The sequence below is a fragment of the Conger conger genome, chromosome 2 (genome assembly GCF_963514075.1).
Source record: "Conger conger chromosome 2, fConCon1.1, whole genome shotgun sequence".
In the NCBI taxonomy this organism is placed as follows: domain Eukaryota; kingdom Metazoa; phylum Chordata; class Actinopteri; order Anguilliformes; family Congridae; genus Conger; species Conger conger.
Genome location: NC_083761.1, coordinates 78,888,733 through 78,911,971, shown reverse-complemented (window position 1 = coordinate 78,911,971; position 23,239 = coordinate 78,888,733). Strand labels below are relative to the sequence as shown.

The following is a 23,239-nucleotide window of genomic DNA, read 5'->3' as shown; positions in this document are numbered from 1 at the left end:
ACATGAGGCTAACTTTCTGTAAATCTAAAGAGAATGCTCCTACATTTATTGCCTATTGCTAATTTGGATCCCCATATTTGGATCTCCAACTGCTCCTATCTTGGTTCAGTCATTTGCGCATCCTCCAATCCACATTCTAATAAAATAACAGGTGCGTCGGGTTGGGTATTGTTTGGATTTCATCAATTCCGGTTCCGATTCTGCTAATCGGTTCCAATTCTTAATGGTTTCCAGTTCCGATTCCAGTATGGTAAAAAAAAAATGGTTAGATTTTCAGATAACAAAAATACAAGTGTTGGTCCTGCAAGCAATGGAATTGTTTCATTCACACGCACAAAAAGAAATAGAAAAATTATATTCTTTTTTACAATTTCACAGAGAAAAAGATTGTAACTTTGCAGTAACGAAAGCATACATACCTGTACAATTACAACATAATTGTCTTTTACAGTTCTTCAGAGAAAAAGATTGTAACATTTGTCAGACATGTTGGTATAGACTACCCTAAATGTGAAGTAGTCAATGACAAGTCATTAATATGAATATTTTTTTATTTGCTCATAAAACAGGTAAAAAGAATGTATAAATCACAGGCACAAAGCACGAGAGAGTCCAAACTAATCTATAAGAGGCTTTTCAAGGGAATCTCAGCGTAGTAGGATTATAATTTTGTAATGATTTGATGGTATCACCCAGTGATGCTTGTCTTGTGATTAAACAGGGGATGTTGACTACAATCACAATAACACACTGAAGATATGTGAATGGATAGTAAATTGGAAGGAACAAACAGATCCATTTCATAGCTGGGAACTTTTGATGCTCCTGAAATGACAGAGAAAAAGCAGAAAATATTGTGAGAAAATATTGTGAGACTTGGCTGCGCTTTTTATCTGAATTAGGAATTATCCCTATGATTAAGTAAAGCCACTTCTACCATATATATTTGTATTTATTTTGGCTTACTTACTGAGTAACAAGAACCAAGAACATTTAGCAAATTTTAACTACAGGACACTATAAGGAGTAAGGCAAGGAAAACACTGTAAGAACAGAACATCGCCTGGTTCTGCAAGGTCAAAATCCAGTCCACTTCTCACTGAATACAGCCTTTTCACCTCAAACCAAAAATTCATATGAGGCTTATTCACAGCGACAAGTGCAGATTACCTCCATTCTTCCAGTCATGGAGCTGTGCCTCCCTGTATTACTAATACACATACGGTTCCATGGCCACACCACATTTAATGTTACGGGGATGATTGACTACTCTGACAGGCTAATATCAGTAATAGTACACTGTAACATTGTTCTGTGCGTTGTGGGTGTGTAAGAAAGTGTCTCTACTCACCTGCGAATGCCTAGGAGTTTACTCAGCCTGCCATGTCCCCTGAAAGGTAAAACCTGATCGTTACCTGTGTGTGTGTTTCACTGTGAAAGCACCAGATATCCAAACAGGAGGCACACCCATGCTACTTTCTTTTTTCAATGGAAATCCAATCTAATCCATGTTTCCAAAATAACTATTTATTTTCTATACTATAGTCAGGCATACAAAATTACAAATCCTTACGTCAGGAAATGTCAAGAGAAAACCACAGGACAAATATGAATACTCCAGGAATCCTAAATCACAATAACTTGGCTATGCTATTTGGCAAATGACATATTACAGTTCCTCTTACTTCAAATGCGAATATAGTACATCAATCCAAACCCGATAACATACGACAGCATTTGGCCAAAAATACTTCTTGTAGCTACTTCCCCACACTGTTTCACCAGAACAGAGCAGTCTGGTCACAGGTCAACTCAAGACTCTGTGGGCTCTTCGACATGGCACATTCATTAAAGGCACCATGTTGTGTGGCATTGCTGAACCTCACAGCCTCAGATTGGATCAGTACTGTGCCACTGTTGAATGTGGCTGGTAGCTCTGTCGGGCAATAACAGTTCTTTGTATGTTGGTTTTTCCTCTAGCAAACCCCACTGTTTCATTGGCCACCTTTGGACAGTATGTTAAAAACTGCAAGTGAAAGGTAGTCCTCTATTGGTGCTCTGTGTAAGCTTGGCTGTAGTGTTAGGTGTGAGAAGGAGCAGCTGGCAATGTAAAGTGTGTTGGAGGGGAACCATGCTTCACGATACTCTCTGGAACAAACTGTTGTGTTCTCTCTTATGTCGTTGTAGAATGTACATTCTGAATGAATGTGACAAATTTATATATGCAAGCCAACAATGTTAAAAATGTATATATTAAAAAAAAAAAAGAATTTCCTTTACATGAGCAAATTAATTCTGTGGTACCTAATTTTTCTGAAAAAGGAATAATCAAATGCTTAAAAATGCCAAATGCAATGCTACACTGACTTTAAATGAACACGATACTTTAACTAGTTTTTTCAAATGGCTATGTTCCCTTGTTAATCTTCATAAAAATCAATTTAAGGCAATTATGAAAAAATATTTGAAGATTTCCTACCTGAGCAAATCACAGCAACATCTTCATGATGACCACAGTCATGTAACCCAAACCCAGGGTGCTGGCACTGTGACAGGGAGGATTCACTTCCAGAACAGCTCACATCATCCAACCAGATGGGCCCGCTGCCCTGTCCAGAGTGGGCACTGCCTGGAGCAGCCTGAGCACTGCCACAGCCCACCTGTCTACACACCACCTCAGCATCGTTTAGGTCCCAGGAGTCATCACACACTGTTCCCCACTGGCCATCATTGTAGATCTCTACTCTGCCAGAGCACTGATCATCTCCATTCACCAGTCTGACCTGGGCACCGGCTACATGAAAAACATGAAAAGAATGTCATGAAACAATTTCACATTCGTGGGTGATTTTAAGGAAGACTTTGCTTGTTGTATTCTACATGGCTCATTCATTTAAGGCATCATGCTGTGTAACACAGATAAGCTTTAAACCCTCAGGATGAATCTGGACTGTGTCTACTGGCTGGTAGCTCCAAAGGGCAATAACTTTTGTTTGCAAATGCTAGGTCATAGGATGATTCTGTCGGTTTGGAATCCATGTTCGTTGTTATCAAGCAAACCCCACTATTTGATTGGCCACCATTGGACAGAATGTCAAAAACTGCAGATGAAAGGTTGTCCTCCATTGGAGCTCTGTGTCAGCTTAGCTGTAGTGTTAGGTGTGAGAAGGAGCAGATGGCAATGTAAAGTGTGTCGGAGGGGAACCTTGGTTCACTATACTCTCTGGAATCAACATAAGCGCTCTCACTGATGAACATAACAGTGGTCGTACATTGTCCATTACAAATTATGATGTCAAAATTAGATATGGATGCCAAAATTGGTGGCAAATATTTTTTTGAAAGACAAGACTTTTCTTTACATTAGCAAATTAATTTAATGGTTACGCATTATTCTCAAGCAATGGATTCTTTGGCAAAACTCATTGTTTTATTATATTTATTTAAGAACAAGGGAGATGTGGATTGAAATACTTAATAATTCAATTTTTTGTGATTGGACATTGAGAGGGTGAGATTGCATCTTATTAAAAATGGGTATAGATGCAGTTTTGTAATAAAACAAGCTGGATCTGATGGATAATAGATTTGATAGAAACGTTATGGGCTCCTTTTCACTCAATTTTATTGAAATCTTAGGTCGACATGCACTCAGTGTCAGTCATAACAATAAAATAAAGGCAATGAAGAAAACATACAAAAATATTTCCTACCAGAGCAAACCACCGCAACATCTTCATGATGACCACAGTCATGTATCCCAAACCCAGGGTGCTGGCACTGTGACAGGGACGATTCACTTCCAGAACAGCTCACATCATCCAACCAGATGGGCCCGCTGCCCTGTCCAGAGTGGGCACTGCCTGGAGCAGCCTGAGCACTGCCACAGCCCACCTGTCTACACACCACCTCAGCATCGTTTAGGTCCCAGGAGTCATCACACACTGTTCCCCACTCGCCATCATTGTAGATCTCTACTCTGCCAGAGCACTGATCATATCCATTCACCAGTCTGACCTGGGCACCGGCTTCAAGAAACACATGAAAACAACATCATAAGAAACATTCACATTCTTGGGTGATTATAAGGAAGATGTTGCTTGGTGTCTTCTACATGGCTCATTCATTTAAGGCATCATGCTGTGTTGCATGGATGAGCCTTAAAGCCTCAGGTTGCAACGGGACTGTGCCAGTGTCTACTGACCGGTAGCTCCAAAGGGCAATAACTTTTGTTTGCATATGCTAGGTTATAGGAGGATTCTGTCGGTTTGTAGTGCTTGTACGTTGTTATCAAGCAAACCCCCCCGTTTGATTGACCACCATTGGTCTGCATGTCAAAAACTGCAGATGAAAGGTTGTCCTCCATTGGAGCTCTGTGTAAGTTTGGCTGTAGTGTTAGGTGTGAGAAGGAGCAGCTTTCATTGTAAAGTGTGCTGGAGCGGAACCTTGGTTCATTATTATCACTGGAATCAACAGAAGCACTCTCACTTATGAACATGGCTGTGGTCATACATTGTACAGATGTAAAATAAAATACTTAAAATTTGATTTGTTATTATTGGACACTGAGTGGATGAGATCACAACTTATTCAAAATGGGTATAGACGTAGTTTTGTAAAAAAACAAACTGGATCTGATGGATAATGGATTTGATAGAAACCGAAATTGGCTCCTTTTCAGTCAATTTTATTTAAATATTCGGTCGACATGCACTCAGTGTCAGTCATAACAATCAATTTAAGGTAATAAGGAAAACATATAAAAATATTTCCTACCAGAGCAAACCACCGCAGCATCTTCCTGGTGAATACAGTTGTGAGACCCAAACCCAGAGTGCTGGCACTGTGACAGGGAGGATTCACTTCCAGAACAGCTCACATCATCCAACCAGATGGGCCCGCTGCCCTGTCCAGAGTGGGCACTGCCTGGAGCAGCCTGAGCACTGCCACAGCCCACCTGTCTACACACCACCTCAGCGTCGTTTAGGTCCCAGAAGTCATCACACACTGTTCCCCACTCGCCATCATTGTAGATCTCCACCCTGCCAGAGCACTGACCCTCTCCATTCACCAGTCTGACTTGGGCACCGGCTACATGAAATACATGAAAACAATATCTTGAGAAACATTCACATTCTTGGGTGATTATGAAGAAGACTTTCTTTGGGGTCTTCTACATGGCACATTCATTTAAGGCAGCATGTTGTGTTGCATGGATGAACCTTAAAGCCTCAGGTTGCATCTGGACTGTGACAGTGTCTACTGGCTCGTAGCTCCAAAGGGCAATACCTTTTATCTGCATATGCTAGGTTATAGGAGGATTCTGTCGGTTTGTAGTGCATGTTCGTTGTTATCAAGCGAACCCCACTGTTTGACTGACCCCCCTTGGACAGTATGTTAAATACTTCAGATGAAAGGTTGTCCTCCATTGGAGCTCTGTGTAAGTTTGGCTGTAGTGTTAGGTGTGAGAAGGAGCAGCTTTCATTGTAAAGTGTGCTGGAGCGGAACCTTGGTTCATTATTATCACTGGAATCAACAGAAGCACTCTCACTTATGAACATGGCTGTGGTCATACATTGTACAGATGTAAAATAAAATACTTAAAAATTTGATTTGTTATTATTGGACACTGAGTGGATGAGATCACAACTCATTAAAAATGGGTATAGACGTAGATTTGTAATAAAACAAGCTGGATCTGATGGATAATGGATTTGATAGAAACCGTTATGGGCTCCTTTTCACTCAATTTTATTTAAATCTTGGGTCGACATGCGCTCAGTGTCAGTCCTAACAATCAATTTAAGGTAATAAGGAAAAAATATAAAAATATTTCCTACCAGAGCAAACCACCGCAGCATCTTCATGATGACCACAGTTGTGAGACCCAAACCCAGAGTGCTGGCACTGTGACAGGGAGGATTCACTTCCAGAACAGCTCACATCATCCAACCAGATGGGCCCGCTGCCCTGTCCAGAGTGGGCACTGCCTGGAGCAGCCTGAGCACTGCCACAGCCCACCTGTCTACACACCACCTCAGCATCGTTAAGGTCCCAGGAGTCATCACACACTGTTCCCCACTGGCCATCATTGTAGATCTCTACTCTGCCAGAGCACTGATCATCTCCACCCACCAGTCTGACCTGGGCACCGGCTTCATGAAACACATGAAAACAACGTCATGAGAAACATTCACATTCTTGGGTGATTATAAGGAAGATGTTGCTTGGTGTCTTCTACATGGATCATTCATTTAAGGCATCATGCTGTGTTGCATGGATGAGCCTTAAAGCCTCAGGTTGCAACGGGACTGTGCCAGTGTCTACTGACCGGTAGCTCCAAAGGGCAATAACTTTTGTTTGCATATGCTAGGTTATAGGAGGATTCTGTCGGTTTCTAGTGCTTGTACGTTGTTATCAAGCAAACCCCCCCCCGTTTGATTGACCACCATTGGTCTGTATGTCAAAAACTGCAGATGAAAGGTTGTCCTCCATTGGAGCTCTGTGTAAGTTTGGCTGTAGTGTTAGGTGTGAGAAGGAGCAGCTTTCATTGTAAAGTGTGCTGGAGCGGAACCTTGGTTCATTATTATCACTGGAATCAACAGAAGCACTCTCACTTATGAACATGGCTGTGGTCATACATTGTACAGATGTGTAATACAATACTTAAAAATTTGATTTGTTATTATTGGACACTGAGTGGATGAGATCACAACTCGTTAAAAACGGGTATAGACGTAGATTTGTAATAAAACAAGCTGGATCTGATGGATAATGGATTTTATAGAAACCATTATGGGCTCCTTTTCACTCAATTTTATTTAAATCTTGGGTCGACATGCGCTCAGTGTCAGTCCTAACAATCAATTTAAGGTAATAAGGAAAACATACAAAAATATTTCCTACCAGAGCAAACCACAGCAGCATCTTCCTGGTGAATACAATTGTGAGACCCAAACCCAGAGTGCTGGCACTGTGACAGGGAGGATTCGTTTCCAGAACAGCTCACATCATCCAACCAGATGGGCCCGCTGCCCTGTCCAGAGTGGGCACTGCCTGGAGCAGCCTGAGCACTGCCACAGCCCACCTGTCTACACACCACCTCAGCATCGTTTAGGTCCCAGGAGTCATCACACACTGTTCCCCACTCGCCATCATTGTAGATCTCCACCCTGCCAGAGCACTGACCCTCTCCATTCACCAGTCTGACTTGGGCACCGGCTACATGAAATCCATGAAAACAATATCTTGAGAAACATTCACATTCTTGGGTGATTATGAAGAAGACTTTCTTTGGGGTCTTCTACATGGCACATTCATTTAAGGCAGCATGTTGTGTTGCATGGATGAGCCTTAAAGCCTCAGGTTGCATCTGGACTGTGACAGTGTCTACTGGCACGTAGCTCCAAAGGGCAATACCTTTTGTCTGCATATGCTAGGTTATCGGAGAATTCTGTTGGTTTGTAGTGCTTGTTCGTTGTTATCAAGCAAACCCCCCCGTTTGATTGACCACCATTGGTCTGTATGTCAAAAAATGCAGATGAAAGGTTGTCCTCCATTGGAGCGCTGTGTAAGCTTGGCTGTAGTGTTAGGTATGAGAAGGAGCAGCTGGCGATGTAAAGTGTGTTGGAGGGGAACCTTGCTTCACTATACTCTCTGGAATCAAATGAAGCGCTCTCACTTATCAATATGGCTGAGGTTGTACATTGTACATTACAAAACAGGGTTTCAAAATTATATATGAAAGCAAACACGGGCAGCAAATGTTTGAAACAAAAAATAAACAACAAAAAAATGTCCATTACTGTAGGAAATTAATTCAATGGTTCCCCATTTTTCTGAAGCAATGGATTCTTTGGCAAAACTCCATTGTTTTATTATTTTTTCATGAAAAGGGAGATGTGTAATAAAATACTTAATAATGCATTTTTTTTATTGTTGTACACTGAGAGGGTGCGATTGCATCTTATTCAAAATGGTTATAGATGTAGTTTTTTAATGAAACAAGCTTGATCTGATGGATAAGGTATTTGATAGAAACCGTCATAGGCTCCTTTTCACTCAATTTTATTTAAATCTTGGGTTGACATGCACTCAGTGTCAGTCATAACAATCAATTTAAGGTAATAAGGAAAACATACAAAAATATTTCCTACCAGAGCAAACCACCGCAGCATCTTCATGATGTCCACAGTTGTGAGACCCAAACCCAGAGTGCTGGCACTGTGACAGGGAGGATTCACTTCCAGAACAGCTCACATCATCCAACCAGATGGGCCCGCTGCCCTGTCCAGAGTGGGCACTGCCTGGAGCAGCCTGAGCACTGCCACAGCCAACCTGTCTACACACCACCTCAGCATCGTTTAGGTCCCAGGAGTCATCACACACTGTTCCCCACTCGCCATCATTGTAGATCTCCACCCTGCCAGAGCACTGACCCTCTCCATTCACCAGTCTGACTTGGGCACCGGCTACATGAAATCCATGAAAACAATATCTTGAGAAACATTCACATTCTTGGGTGATTATGAAGAAGACTTTCTTTGGGGTCTTCTACATGGCACATTCATTTAAGGCAGCATGTTGTGTTGCATGGATGAGCCTTAAAGCCTCAGGTTGCATCTGGACTGTGACAGTGTCTACTGGCTCGTAGCTCCAAAGGGCAATACCTTTTGTCTGCATATGCTAGGTTATCGGAGGATTCTGTCGGTTTGTAGTGCATGTTCGTTGTTATCAAGCGAACCCCACTGTTTGACTGAACCCCCTTGGACAGTATGTTAAATACTGCAGATGAAAGGTTGTCCTCCATTGGAGCTCTGTGTAAGCTTGGCTGTAGTGTTAGGTATGAGAAGGAGCAGCTGGCGATGTAAAGTGTGTTGGAGGGGAACCTTGCTTCACTATACTCTCTGGAATCAGATGAAGCGCTCTCACTTATCAATATGGCTGAGGTTCTACATTGTACATTACAAAACAGGGTTTCAAAATTATATATGAAAGCAAACACGGGCAGCAAATGTTTGAAACAAAAAACAAACAACAAAAAAATTTCCATTACTGTAGGAAATTAATTCAATGGTTCCCCATTTTTCTGAAGCAATGGATTCTTTGGCAAAACTCCATTGTTTTATTATTTTTTCATGAAAAGGGAGATGTGTAATAAAATACTTAATAATACATTGTTTTTATTGTTGTACACTGAGAGGGTGCGATTGCATCTTATTCAAAATGGTTATTGATGTAGTTTTTTAATTAAACAAGGTTGATCTGATGGATAAGGTATTTTTTATAGAAACTGTTATAGGCTCCTTTTCACTCAATTTTATTAAAATATTTGGTAGACATGCATTCAATGTCAGTCATAACAATTAATTTAAGGTAATAAGGAAAACATACAAAAATATTTCCTACCAGAGCAAACCACCGCAGCATCTTCATGATGTCCACAGTTGTGAGACCCAAACCCAGAGTGCTGGCACTGTGACAGGGAGGATTCACTTCCAGAACAGCTCACATCATCCAACCAGATGGGCCCGCTGCCCTGTCCAGAGTGGGCACTGCCTGGAGCAGCCTGAGCACTGCCACAGCCCACCTGTCTACACACCACCTCAGCATCGTTTAGGTCCCAGGAGTCATCACACACTGTTCCCCACTGGCCATCATTGTAGATCTCTACTCTGCCAGAGCACTGATCATCTCCACCCACCAGTCTGACCTGGGCACCGGCTTCATGAAATACATTAAAACAACGTCATTAGAAACATTCGCATTCTTGGGTGATTGTAAGGAAGATGTTGCTTGGTGTCTTCTACATGGCTCATTCATTTAAGGCATCATGCTGTGTTGCATGGATGAGCCTTAAAGCCTCAGGTTGCATCGGGACTGTGCCAGTGTCTACTGACCGGTAGCTCCAAAGGGCAATAACTTTTGTTTGCATATGCTAGGTTATAGGAGGATTCTGTCGGTTTGTAGTGCTTGTTCGTTGTTATCAAGCAAACCCCCCCGTTTGATTGACCACCATTGGTCTGCAGGTCAAAAACTGCAGATGAAAGGTTGTCCTCCATTGGAGCTCTGTGTAAGTTTGGCTGTAGTGTTAGGTGTGAGAAGGAGCAGCTTTCATTGTAAAGTGTGCTGGAGCGGAACCTTGGTTCATTATTATCACTGGAATCAACAGAAGCACTCTCACTTATGAACATGGCTGTGGTCATACATTGTACAGATGTATAATAAAATACTTAAAAATTTGATTTGTTATTATTGGACACTGAGTGGATGAGATCACAACTCATTAAAAATGGGTATAGACGTAGATTTGTAATAAAACAAGCTGGATCTGATGGATAATGGATTTGATAGAAACCGTTATGGGCTCCTTTTCACTCAATTTTATTTAAATCTTGGGTCGACATGCGCTCAGTGTCAGTCCGAACAATCAATTTAAGGTAATAAGGAAAACATACAAAAATATTTCCTACCAGAGCAAACCACAGCAGCATCTTCCTGGTGAATACAGTTGTGAGACCCAAACCCAGAGTGCTGGCACTGTGACAGGGAGGATTCGTTTCCAGAACACCTCACATCATCCAACCAGATGGGCCCGCTGCCCTGTCCAGAGTGGGCACTGCCTGGAGCAGCCTGAGCACTGCCACAGCCCACCTGTCTACACACCACCTCAGCATCGTTTAGGTCCCAGGAGTCATCACACACTGTTCCCCACTCGCCATCATTGTAGATCTCCACCCTACCAGAGCACTGACCCTCTCCATTCACCAGTCTGACTTGGGCACCGGCTACATGAAATACATGAAAACAATATCTTGAGAAACATTCACATTCTTGGGTGATTATGAAGAAGACTTTCTTTGGGGTCTTCTACATGGCACATTCATTTAAGGCAGCATGTTGTGTTGCATGGATGAGCCTTAAAGCCTCAGGTTGCATCTGGACTGTGACACTGTCCACTGGCTCCTAGCTCCAAAGGGCAATACCTTTTGTCTGCATATGCTAGGTTATCGGAGGATTCTGTCGGTTTGTCGTGCTCGTTCGTTGTTATCAAGCAAACCCCCCCCGTTTGATTGACCACCATTGGTCTGTATGTCAAAAACTGCAAATGAAAGGTTGTCCTCCATTGGAGCTCTGTAAAAGTTTGGCTGTAGTGTTAGGTGTGAGAAGGAGCAGCTTTCATTGTAAAGTGTGCTGGAGCGGAACCTTGGTTCATTATTATCACTGGAATCAACAGAAGCACTCTCACTTATGAACATGGCTGTGGTCATACATTGTACAGATGTAAAATAAAATACTTAAAAATTTGATTTGTTATTATTGGACACTGAGTGGATGAGATCACAACTCATTAAAAATGGGTATAGACGTAGATTTGTAATAAAACAAGCTGGATCTGATGGATAATGGATTTGATAGAAACCGTTATGGGCTCCTTTTCACTCAATTTTATTTAAATCTTGGGTCAACATGCGCTCAGTGTCAGTCCTAACAATCAATTTAAGGTAATAAGGAAAAAATATAAAAATATTTCCTACCAGAGCAAACCACCGCAGCATCTTCATGATGACCACAGTTGTGAGACCCAAACCCAGAGTGCTGGCACTGTGACAGGGAGGATTCACTTCCAGAACACCTCACATCATCCAACCAGATGGGCCCGCTGCCCTGTCCAGAGTGGGCACTGCCTGGAGCAGCCTGAGCACTGCTACAGCCCACCTGTCTACACACCACCTCAGCATCGTTTAGGTCCCAGGAGTCATCACACACTGTTCCCCACTGGCCATCATTGTAGATCTCTACTCTGCCAGAGCACTGATCATCTCCACCCACCAGTCTGACCTGGGCACCGGCTTCATGAAACACATGAAAACAACGTCATGAGAAACATTCACATTCTTGGGTGATTATAAGGAAGATGTTGCTTGGTGTCTTCTACATGGATCATTCATTTAAGGCATCATGCTGTGTTGCATGGATGAGCCTTAAAGCCTCAGGTTGCAACGGGACTGTGCCAGTGTCTACTGACCGGTAGCTCCAAAGGGCAATAACTTTTGTTTGCATATGCTAGGTTATAGGAGGATTCTGTCGGTTTCTAGTGCTTGTACGTTGTTATCAAGCAAACCCCCCCGTTTGATTGACCACCATTGGTCTGTATGTCAAAAACTGCAGATGAAAGGTTGTCCTCCATTGGAGCTCTGTGTAAGTTTGGCTGTAGTGTTAGGTGTGAGAAGGAGCAGCTTTCATTGTAAAGTGTGCTGGAGCGGAACCTTGGTTCATTATTATCACTGGAATCAACAGAAGCACTCTCACTAATGAACATGGCTGTGGTCATACATTGTACAGATGTGTAATACAATACTTAAAAATTTGATTTGTTATTATTGGACACTGAGTGGATGAGATCACAACTCGTTAAAAACGGGTATAGACGTAGATTTGTAATAAAACAAGCTGGATCTGATGGATAATGGATTTTATAGAAACCATTATGGGCTCCTTTTCACTCAATTTTATTTAAATCTTGGGTCGACATGCGCTCAGTGTCAGTCCTAACAATCAATTTAAGGTAATAAGGAAAACATACAAAAATATTTCCTACCAGAGCAAACCACAGCAGCATCTTCCTGGTGAATACAATTGTGAGACCCAAACCCAGAGTGCTGGCACTGTGACAGGGAGGATTCGTTTCCAGAACAGCTCACATCATCCAACCAGATGGGCCCGCTGCCCTGTCCAGAGTGGGCACTGCCTGGAGCAGCCTGAGCACTGCCACAGCCCACCTGTCTACACACCACCTCAGCATCGTTTAGGTCCCAGGAGTCATCACACACTGTTCCCCACTCGCCATCATTGTAGATCTCCACCCTGCCAGAGCACTGACCCTCTCCATTCACCAGTCTGACTTGGGCACCGGCTACATGAAATACATGAAAACAATATCTTGAGAAACATTCACATTCTTGGGTGATTATGAAGAAGACTTTCTTTGGGGTCTTCTACATGGCACATTCATTTAAGGCAGCATGTTGTGTTGCATGGATGAGCCTTAAAGCCTCAGGTTGCATCTGGACTGTGACACTGTCTACTGGCTCCTAGCTCCAAAGGGCAATACCTTTTGTCTGCATATGCTAGGTTATCGGAGGATTCTGTCGGTTTGTCGTGCTCGTTCGTTGTTATCAAGCAAACCCCCCCCGTTTGATTGACCACCATTGATCTGTATGTCAAAAACTGCAAATGAAAGGTTGTCCTCCATTGGAGCTCTGTAAAAGTTTGGCTGTAGTGTTAGGTGTGAGAAGGAGCAGCTTTCATTGTAAAGTGTGCTGGAGCGGAACCTTGGTTCATTATTATCACTGGAATCAACAGAAGCACTCTCACTTATGAACATGGCTGTGGTCATACATTGTACAGATGTAAAATAAAATACTTAAAAATTTGATTTGTTATTATTGGACACTGAGTGGATGAGATCACAACTCATTAAAAATGGGTATAGACGTAGATTTGTAATAAAACAAGCTGGATCTGATGGATAATGGATTTGATAGAAACCGTTATGGGCTCCTTTTCACTCAATTTTATTTAAATCTTGGGTCAACATGCGCTCAGTGTCAGTCCTAACAATCAATTTAAGGTAATAAGGAAAAAATATAAAAATATTTCCTACCAGAGCAAACCACCGCAGCATCTTCATGATGACCACAGTTGTGAGACCCAAACCCAGAGTGCTGGCACTGTGACAGGGAGGATTCACTTCCAGAACAGCTCACATCATCCAACCAGATGGGCCCGCTGCCCTGTCCAGAGTGGGCACTGCCTGGAGCAGCCTGAGCACTGCCACAGCCCACCTGTCTACACACCACCTCAGCATCGTTTAGGTCCCAGGAGTCATCACACACTGTTCCCCACTGGCCATCATTGTAGATCTCTACTCTGCCAGAGCACTGATCATCTCCACCCACCAGTCTGACCTGGGCACCGGCTTCATAAAACACATGAAAACAACGTCATGAGAAACATTCACATTCTTGGGTGATTATAAGGAAGATGTTGCTTGGTGTCTTCTACATGGATCATTCATTTAAGGCATCATGCTGTGTTGCATGGATGAGCCTTAAAGCCTCAGGTTGCAACGGGACTGTGCCAGTGTCTACTGACCGGTAGCTCCAAAGGGCAATAACTTTTGTTTGCATATGCTAGGTTATAGGAGGATTCTGTCGGTTTCTAGTGCTTGTACGTTGTTATCAAGCAAACCCCCCCGTTTGATTGACCACCATTGGTCTGTATGTCAAAAACTGCAGATGAAAGGTTGTCCTCCATTGGAGCTCTGTGTAAGTTTGGCTGTAGTGTTAGGTGTGAGAAGGAGCAGCTTTCATTGTAAAGTGTGCTGGAGCGGAACCTTGGTTCATTATTATCACTGGAATCAACAGAAGCACTCTCACTAATGAACATGGCTGTGGTCATACATTGTACAGATGTGTAATACAATACTTAAAAATTTGATTTGTTATTATTGGACACTGAGTGGATGAGATCACAACTCGTTAAAAACGGGTATAGACGTAGATTTGTAATAAAACAAGCTGGATCTGATGGATAATGGATTTTATAGAAACCATTATGGGCTCCTTTTCATTCAATTTTATTTAAATCTTGGGTCGACATGCGCTCAGTGTCAGTCCTAACAATCAATTTAAGGTAATAAGGAAAACATACAAAAATATTTCCTACCAGAGCAAACCACAGCAGCATCTTCCTGGTGAATACAATTGTGAGACCCAAACCCAGAGTGCTGGCACTGTGACAGGGAGGATTCGTTTCCAGAACAGCTCACATCATCCAACCAGATGGGCCCGCTGCCCTGTCCAGAGTGGGCACTGCCTGGAGCAGCCTGAGCACTGCCACAGCCCACCTGTCTACACACCACCTCAGCATCGTTTAGGTCCCAGGAGTCATCACACACTGTTCCCCACTCGCCATCATTGTAGATCTCCACCCTGCCAGAGCACTGACCCTCTCCATTCACCAGTCTGACTTGGGCACCGGCTACATGAAATACATGAAAACAATATCTTGAGAAACATTCACATTCTTGGGTGATTATGAAGAAGACTTTCTTTGGGGTCTTCTACATGGCACATTCATTTAAGGCAGCATGTTGTGTTGCATGGATGAGCCTTAAAGCCTCAGGTTGCATCTGGACTGTGACACTGTCTACTGGCTCCTAGCTCCAAAGGGCAATACCTTTTGTCTGCATATGCTAGGTTATCGGAGGATTCTGTCGGTTTGTAGTGCTCGTTCGTTGTTATCAAGCAAACCCCCCCCGTTTGATTGACCACCATTGATCTGTATGTCAAAAAATGCAGATGAAAGGTTGTCCTCCATTGGAGCGCTGTGTAAGCTTGGCTGTAGTGTTAGGTATGAGAAGGAGCAGCTGGCGATGTAAAGTGTGTTGGAGGGGAACCTTGCTTCACTATACTCTCTGGAATCAAATGAAGCGCTCTCACTTATCAATATGGCTGAGGTTGTACATTGTACATTACAAAACAGGGTTTCAAAATTATATATGAAAGCAAACACGGGCAGCAAATGTTTGAAACAAAAAATAAACAACAAAAAAATGTCCATTACTGTAGGAAATTAATTCAATGGTTCCCCATTTTTCTGAAGCAATGGATTCTTTGGCAAAACTCCATTGTTTTATTATTTTTTCATGAAAAGGGAGATGTGTAATAAAATACTTAATAATGCATTTTTTTTATTGTTGTACACTGAGAGGGTGCGATTGCATCTTATTCAAAATGGTTATAGATGTAGTTTTTTAATGAAACAAGCTTGATCTGATGGATAAGGTATTTGATAGAAACCGTCATAGGCTCCTTTTCACTCAATTTTATTTAAATCTTGGGTTGACATGCACTCAGTGTCAGTCATAACAATCAATTTAAGGTAATAAGGAAAACATACAAAAATATTTCCTACCAGAGCAAACCACAGCAGCATCTTCCTGGTGAATACAGTTGTGAGACCCAAACCCAGAGTGCTGGCACTGTGACAGGGAGGATTCACTTCCAGAACAGCTCACATCATCCAACCAGATGGGCCCGCTGCCCTGTCCAGAGTGGGCACTGCCTGGAGCAGCCTGAGCACTGCCACAGCCCACCTGTCTACACACCACCTCAGCATCGTTTAGGTCCCAGGAGTCATCACACACTGTTCCCCACTCGCCATCATTGTAGATCTCCACCCTGCCAGAGCACTGACCCTCTCCATTCACCAGTCTGACTTGGGCACCGGCTACATGAAATACAAGAAAACAATATCTTGAGAAACATTCACATTCTTGGGTGATTATGAAGAAGACTTTCTTTGGGGTCTTCTACATGGCACATTCATTTAAGGTAGCATGTTGTGTTGCATGGATGAGCCTTAAAGCCTCAGGTTGCATCTGGACTGTGACAGTGTCTACTGGCTCGTAGCTCCAAAGGGCAATACCTTTTGTCTGCATATGCTAGGTTATCGGAGGATTCTGTCGGTTTGTAGTGCATGTTCGTTGTTATCAAGCGAACCCCACTGTTTGACTGAACCCCCTTGGACAGTATGTTAAATACTGCAGATGAAAGGTTGTCCTCCATTGGAGCTCTGTGTAAGCTTGGCTGTAGTGTTAGGTATGAGAAGGAGCAGCTGGCGATGTAAAGTGTGTTGGAGGGGAACCTTGCTTCACTATACTCTCTGGAATCAAATGAAGCGCTCTCACTTATCAATATGGCTGAGGTTCTACATTGTACGTTACAAAACAGGGTTTCAAAATTATATATGAAAGCAAACACGGGCAGCAAATGTTTGAAACAAAAAACAAACAACAAAAAAATTTCCATTACTGTAGGAAATTAATTCAATGGTTCCCCATTTTTCTGAAGCAATGGATTCTTTGGCAAAACTCCATTTTTTTTATTATTTTTTCATGAAAAGGGAGATGTGTAATAAAATACTTAATAATACATTGTTTTTATTGTTGTACACTGAGAGGGTGCGATTGCATCTTATTCAAAATGGTTATTGATGTAGTTTTTTAATTAAACAAGGTTGATCTGATGGATAAGGTATTTTTTATAGAAACTGTTATAGGCTCCTTTTCACTCAATTTTATTAAAATATTTGGTAGACATGCATTCAATGTCAGTCATAACAATTAATTTAAGGTAATAAGGAAAACATACAAAAATATTTCCTACCAGAGCAAACCACCGAAGCATCTTCATGATGACCACAGTTGTGAGACCCAAACCCAGAGTGCTGGCACTGTGACAGGGAGGATTCACTTCCAGAACAGCTCACATCATCCAACCAGATTGGTCCGCTGCCCTGTCCAGAGTGGGCACTGCCTGGAGCAGCCTGAGCACTGCCACAGCCCACCTGTCTACACACCACCTCAGCATCGTTTAGGTCCCAGGTGTCATCACACACTGTTCCCCACTGGCCATCATTGTAGATCTCCACCCTGCCAGAGCACTGACCCTCTCCATTCACCAGTCTGACCTGGCCACTGGCAACCTGGGCACTGGCTACATGAAACATATTTAAAAAAACTGTCATGCAATGTTTCCCATTCTTTGATGATCATGAAGAAGACTTTCTTTGGGGTCTTCCACATGGCACATTTATTTAAAGCACCATGTTTCGTGCCATGGATGAGGTTCACAGCCACAGACTGAATCTGAACAGTGCCAGTGTCAACTATGGCTAGTAGCTCCATCGGGCAATAACTGTTATTTGCTTCGGCTAGGTTACGGCAGGATTCATTCGGTTCAGGGTCAATGCTAGTTTTTCTTGAGCAAACCCCACTGTTTGATTGGCCGCCCTTGGACTGTATGTGAAAACCGGATCTGATAGGTTGTCCTCCACTCTGTGCAAGCTTGTGTTATGGCCTGGCGAGAAATCAGGTCAGGCAAAATGTCCAAAATGTCCTTCCACTGCAGTATTTTGATATTGCATATTGTCAGTATTTCATTGGACAAATTAAAAAACGCAGTGCTTAACTTCTACGGATAGTCCCAGAGGCTTGCCAACAGCGAGTGATAAACAGAAGCCACGTTGAGGTGGCGAGGCCGTTTCCCTCTGATTTTGAATTTCATTCATTCATTCATCATCTTAACTCGCTTGTCCTAAACAGGGTTGCAGGGGGGCTGGAGCCTATCCCAGCATACATTGGGCGAAAGGCAGGAATACACCTTGGACAGGTCGCCAGTCCATTGCAGCGCACACACACCATTCACTTACAAACTCATACCCACGGGCAATTTAGACTCTCCAATCAGCATAACCTGCCTTTGGACTGCAAACAGGGGGACTGCAAACAGGGGGAGAACATGCAATCTCCACACAAAGATATTTTTCTCCAGAAAAACTGCTGATTTCAAACTTTGGTAAAATTGATACATTTGTGAGTTTACAGACTATAGGTACCTACCAATGTTCACTAATATTTCAGTCCTTTGAATGAAAATAAAAGCAAACACAACCTGAACAGCATGAATTAGTTTGGGCAGATGAGGCGAGATAAACTGAATTCACTTTCCTGTATTTCACTTGTGTAATGGTTCATAACAAAGCTTGTTTCAAACAAAAATAGCTTTCATCCAAGGGTGTCATTTTATATTGAACATTCGGGGGACATATGAGGCATATTGGGGTGGACGGGGTGAGGCGAGACACAACATATTCGGCCAGTACAATGTGCATGTTAATGCCGATTATTTATTTCCCAACTTGATCACCGAATGCAAAAGATATCCCCCAATCTATGAAATGTCTGAAAAAAACAATGAATCCCATGATGTAACCATACAACCCACTTCTTATCCATAGCAAGTAGCTAATTTTCCAAATCAAACGGATTTCTTAAACAGACCCTCACCTCCAGGTTTTGGAGCTTAAAACACATTATGCTAACTATACATTTCTTGGTTAGGACTTACTGTTAGCATGTAAAAGACAATTGTTCATCCCATACAGCAGCAGATCCCCCCCACCCCCTTTCGAAAAGCAACAATAAAGACCGTAGAAATATCAACTAGCAGACTCTCACATTTCACCGCCAAAACTAGCTACAGCATTCCATATCATCGCAATATAATCATCATCATGAATAAAAAAAATTTAAAAAACACTTGACATTGGTCAAGCAGAGTCTACTGCTTAAAAAAGAATGTATATCAGATAATTATTAGTCTTTGGAATACATTCACTGCACTATTCGTCATGTTTGGAGGCTGCTGTAATTTTTTAAGCGAGTAATGTGTTGGAGCTGATATATTTGCTGAACTGGCATAACATAATAGACTCTAACCTTCAGCTTGGCAACGGCTTTGATACTGGATTAATAATGTTATCGCGCCGTGTTCGCGTTTAGTTGTTGAAATCCATCAGTAAAGTGAATCGTTCGCCTTTAACTTCTGTAGCCTAGCCTGGGGGAGAAGGAACAAGGGGCACTGCAAATCTGACCCGGTTTGAATGGGCCGGACATTGCGGGGGACTGGACCGTGTCCCCCATGTAAATAACATCACTTATCAATCGCAAGGAGTTATTGATCATGTCTTTTTAGTGGTCTGAACCATACTACCCTGAAAACCTGTTCCTGAGATGCTGTCATGAGAGAGCATGGAAAATTGATTTTCTTTTAGCCCTTCATTCTTTTTGTTTAATTGTCCTTAGTTCTGCTTATTTGATGTAAGAGATGATGCTTTACCTGGGCCATTAGTTAAAATGGCCGACAGCAATAGGAGTAATAGTGCAGCTCCTGAGATCACCATTCTTCAGGCTTGATTTTCCAATGACCATGTAAAATCTGGAGGAAAGAATCGAAGGCATCCACAAAGACGTTTGTTATGAATAATATCATTTCAGTTCATTAACGTTTTGCAGAGTTCATGTTTTTGTAATAATTTACACAAAATAAATAAGTTATCATTATTATGCACTTACCAATCAATCCTCAGTGTGGTATGTCAGTGAGGAAGCAAAAGTATTTATAGCCCCTCAATAGTTGTTTGTGATATCTTGTGGTGGCATGTGACTCCACCTCTTTGGAATTTTTAGTCTCAGCAGTAGTCCAAGGGGCGAAATGCAAATTGTATCAAAAACATTTATTTTGAATAAGTTCCAAACATTCAGCATATGTTCATTTATGAAGGCTGTGGATCTGGTTTCCAAGTTGCATATCCTAAAATCAGTCATCTGCCAGATCTAGCTTCCCTACTAGCTTTGTTCATGCATTTAAAAACAAAACATAGCGACTAGATGACTTTCACAATTCATAAATCTTTTTACCAGTTACAGTGCATCCGGAAAGCATTCACAGCGCTTCACTTTTTCCACATTTTGTTATGTTACAGCCTTATTCCAAAATGGATTAAATTAAATTTTTTCCTCCAAATTCTACACACAATACCCCATAAAAGTTTTTTTGATTTTTGCTAATTTATTAAAAATAAAAAAACCAAGAAATCACAAGTATTCACAGCATTTGCCATGAAGCTCAAAATTGAGCTCAGGTGCATCCTGTTTCCACTGATCAACCTTGAGATGTTTCTACAGCTTAATTGGAGTCCACCTGTGGTAAATTCAGTCGATTGGACATGATTTGGAAAGGCACACGCCTGTCTACAGTGGTGTGAAAAAGTGTTTGCCCCCTTCCTGATTTCTTATTTTTTTGCATGTTTGTCACAATTAAATGTTTCAGATCATCAAACAAATTTAAATATTATTCAAAGACAACACAAGTAAACACAAAATGCAGTTTTTAAATGAAGGTTTTTATCATGAAGGGAGAATAAAAATCCAAACCTACATGGCCCTGTGTGAAAAAGTGATTGCCCCCCCTATTAAAACATAACTTAACTGTGGTTTATCAAACCTGAGTTCAATTTCTCTCCACACCCAGGCCTGATTACTGACACACCTGTTCTCAATCAAGAAATCACTTAAATAGGACCTGCCTGACAAAGTGAAGTAGACAAAATGATCCTCAAAAGCTAGACAGCATGCCGAGATCGAAAGAAATTCAGGAACAAATAAGAAAGAAAGTAATTGAGATCTATCAGTCTGGAAAAGGTTATAAAGCCATTTCTAAAGCTTTGGGACTCCAGCGAACCACAGTGAGAGCCATTATCCACAAATGGCGAAAACATGGAACAGTGGTGAACCTTCCCAGGAGTGGCCGGCCGACCAAAATTACCCCAAGAGCGCAGCGACGACTCATCCAAGAGGTCACAAAAGACCCCACAACAACATCCAAAGAACTGCAGGCCTCACTTGCCTCAGTTAAGGTCAGTGTTCATGACTCCACCATAAGAAAGAGACTGGGCAAAAATGGCCTGCATGGCAGAGTTCCTAGACGAAAACCACTGCTGAGCAAAACGAACATTAAGGCTCATCTCAATTTTGCCAGAAAACATCTTGATGTTCCCCAAGACTTTTGGGAAAACAAAAGTTGAACTTTTTGGAAGGTGTGTGTCCCATTACATCTGGCGTAAAAGTAACACCGCATTTCAGAATAAGAACATCATACCAACAGTAAAATATGGTGGTGGTAGTGTGATGGTCTGGGGCTGTTTTGCTGCTTCAGGACCTGGAAGATGTGCTGTGATAAATGGAACCATGAATTCTGCTGTCTACCAATAAATCCTGAAGGAGAATGTCCGGCCATCTGTTTGTGACCTCAAGCTGAAACGAACTTGGGTTCTGCAGCAGGACAATGATCCAAAACACACCAGCAAGTCCACCTCTGAATGGCTGAAGAAAAACAATGAAGACTTTGGAGTGTAGTCCTGACCAGAATCCTATTGAGATGCTGTGGCATGACCTTAAAAAGGCGGTTCATGCTCGAAAACCCTCCAATGTGGCTGAATTGCAACAATTCTGCAAAGATGAGTGGGCCAAAATTCCTCCACAGTGCTGTAAGAGACTCATTGCAAGTTATCGCAAACACTTGATTGCAGTTGTTGCTGCTAACCAGTTATTAGGTTTAGGGGGCAATCACTTTTTCACACAGGGCCATGTAGGTTTGGATTTTTTGTCTCCCTTAATAATAAAAACATTCATTTAAAAAACTTCATTTTGTGTTTACTTGTGTTGTCTTTGAATAATATTTATATTTGTTTGATCTGAAACATTTAAGTGTGACAAACATGCAAAAAAAAAAAGAAATCAGGAAGGGGGCAAACACTTTTCACACCACTGTATATAAGGTCCCACAGTTGACAGTGCATGTCGGAGCACAAACCAAGCATGAAGTCAAAGGAATTGTCTGTAGACCTCCGAGACAGGATTGTCTCGAGGCACAAATCTGGGGAAGGGTACAGAAAAATGTCTGCTGCTTTGAAGGTCCCAATGAGCACAGTGGCCTCCATCATCCGTAAACGGAAGAAGATCGGAACCACCAGGACTCTTCCTAGAGCTGGCCGCCCGTCTAAACTGAGCAATATTTTTCAGCGGCAGGAACTGGGAGACTAGTCAGGATTGAGGGAATGATGAATGCAGCAATGTACAGAGACATCCTGGATGAAAACCTGCTCCAGAGCGCTCTTGACCTCAGACTGGGGCGACGGTTCATCTTTCAGCAGGACAACGACCTTAAGTACACAGCCAAGATATCAAAGGAGTGGCTTCAGGACAACTCTGTGAATGTCCTTGAGAGGCCCAGCCAGAGCCCAGACTTGAATCCGATTTAACATCTCTGGAGAGATCTGAAAATGGCTGTGCACCGACACTCCCCATCCAACCTGATGGAGCTTGAGAGGTGCTGCAAAGTGGAATGGGCAAAACTGCCCAAAGATATTCAAAAAGACTTGAGGCTGTAATTGCTGCCAAAGGTGCATCAACAAAGTATTGAGCAAAGGCTGTGAATACTTATGTACATGTGATTTCTTGGTTTTTTATTTTTAATAAATTTGCAAAAATTTCAAAAACATTCATGTTGTCATTATGGGTAGAATTTTGAGGAAAAAAAAGAATTTATTCCATTTTGGAATAAGGCTGTAACATAACAAAATGTCGGAAAAGTGAAGCGCTGTCAATACTTTCCGGATGCACTGTATGTGCGGTTTGCATGTCCATTTTTTTGTAATGTCAGACATGCGACAAACTTCCACCTCAGCATAAAGACACACATACCTAAAGACAAATTTCTTTGTCAAACAAGGGCCTAGCATAGTTAGCCAAGAACCTTGAAACCTAATA

At 42.1% G+C, this 23,239-nt stretch overlaps 2 protein-coding genes across 10 annotated transcripts in view; one reads left to right on the top strand and one right to left on the bottom strand.

Moving 5' to 3' along the window:
• The window catches only part of LOC133121354 (uncharacterized), a 343,999-nt gene that overhangs the window by 199,471 nt on the left and 121,289 nt on the right, over positions 1-23,239 (top strand). The window lies entirely within an intron of this gene.
• Positions 534-20,105, bottom strand: LOC133112065 (deleted in malignant brain tumors 1 protein-like). Of its 9 annotated transcripts, XM_061222753.1 has the most exons (17): positions 19,985-20,105; positions 19,749-19,847; positions 17,235-17,564; positions 15,982-16,296; positions 14,731-15,045; positions 13,667-13,981; positions 12,602-12,916; positions 11,538-11,852; positions 10,473-10,787; positions 9,409-9,723; positions 8,157-8,471; positions 6,907-7,221; positions 5,841-6,155; positions 4,777-5,091; positions 3,714-4,028; positions 1,352-1,390; positions 534-825 (listed from the first exon to the last, which is right to left on the bottom strand). In XM_061222753.1, exons 2-16 carry the CDS (start codon positions 19,810-19,812, stop codon positions 1,374-1,376), a joined length of 4,191 nt encoding a protein of 1,396 aa, XP_061078737.1. In that variant the 5' UTR covers positions 19,813-19,847; positions 19,985-20,105; the 3' UTR covers positions 534-825; positions 1,352-1,373. The 9 variants fall into 9 exon arrangements, with proteins under 9 accessions (XP_061078737.1, XP_061078792.1, XP_061078802.1 ...); XM_061222808.1 differs by lacking the exon at positions 3,714-4,028; XM_061222818.1 differs by lacking the exon at positions 5,841-6,155.

Excerpts from the sequence above, each read along its gene's own strand:
- LOC133112065 (XM_061222753.1), bottom strand. The coding sequence starts at position 19,812 with ATGGTGATCTCAGGAGCTGCACTATTACTCCTATTGCTGTCGGCCATT. Across the intron at positions 6,156-6,906 it reads TGCTGCTGTGGTTTGCTCTG|CCGGTGCCCAGGTCAGACTG; the intron begins GTAGGAAATATT and ends TGTTTCATGAAG. Across the intron at positions 4,029-4,776 it reads TGCTGCGGTGGTTTGCTCTG|CCGGTGCCCAGGTCAGACTG; the intron begins GTAGGAAATATT and ends TGTTTCTTGAAG.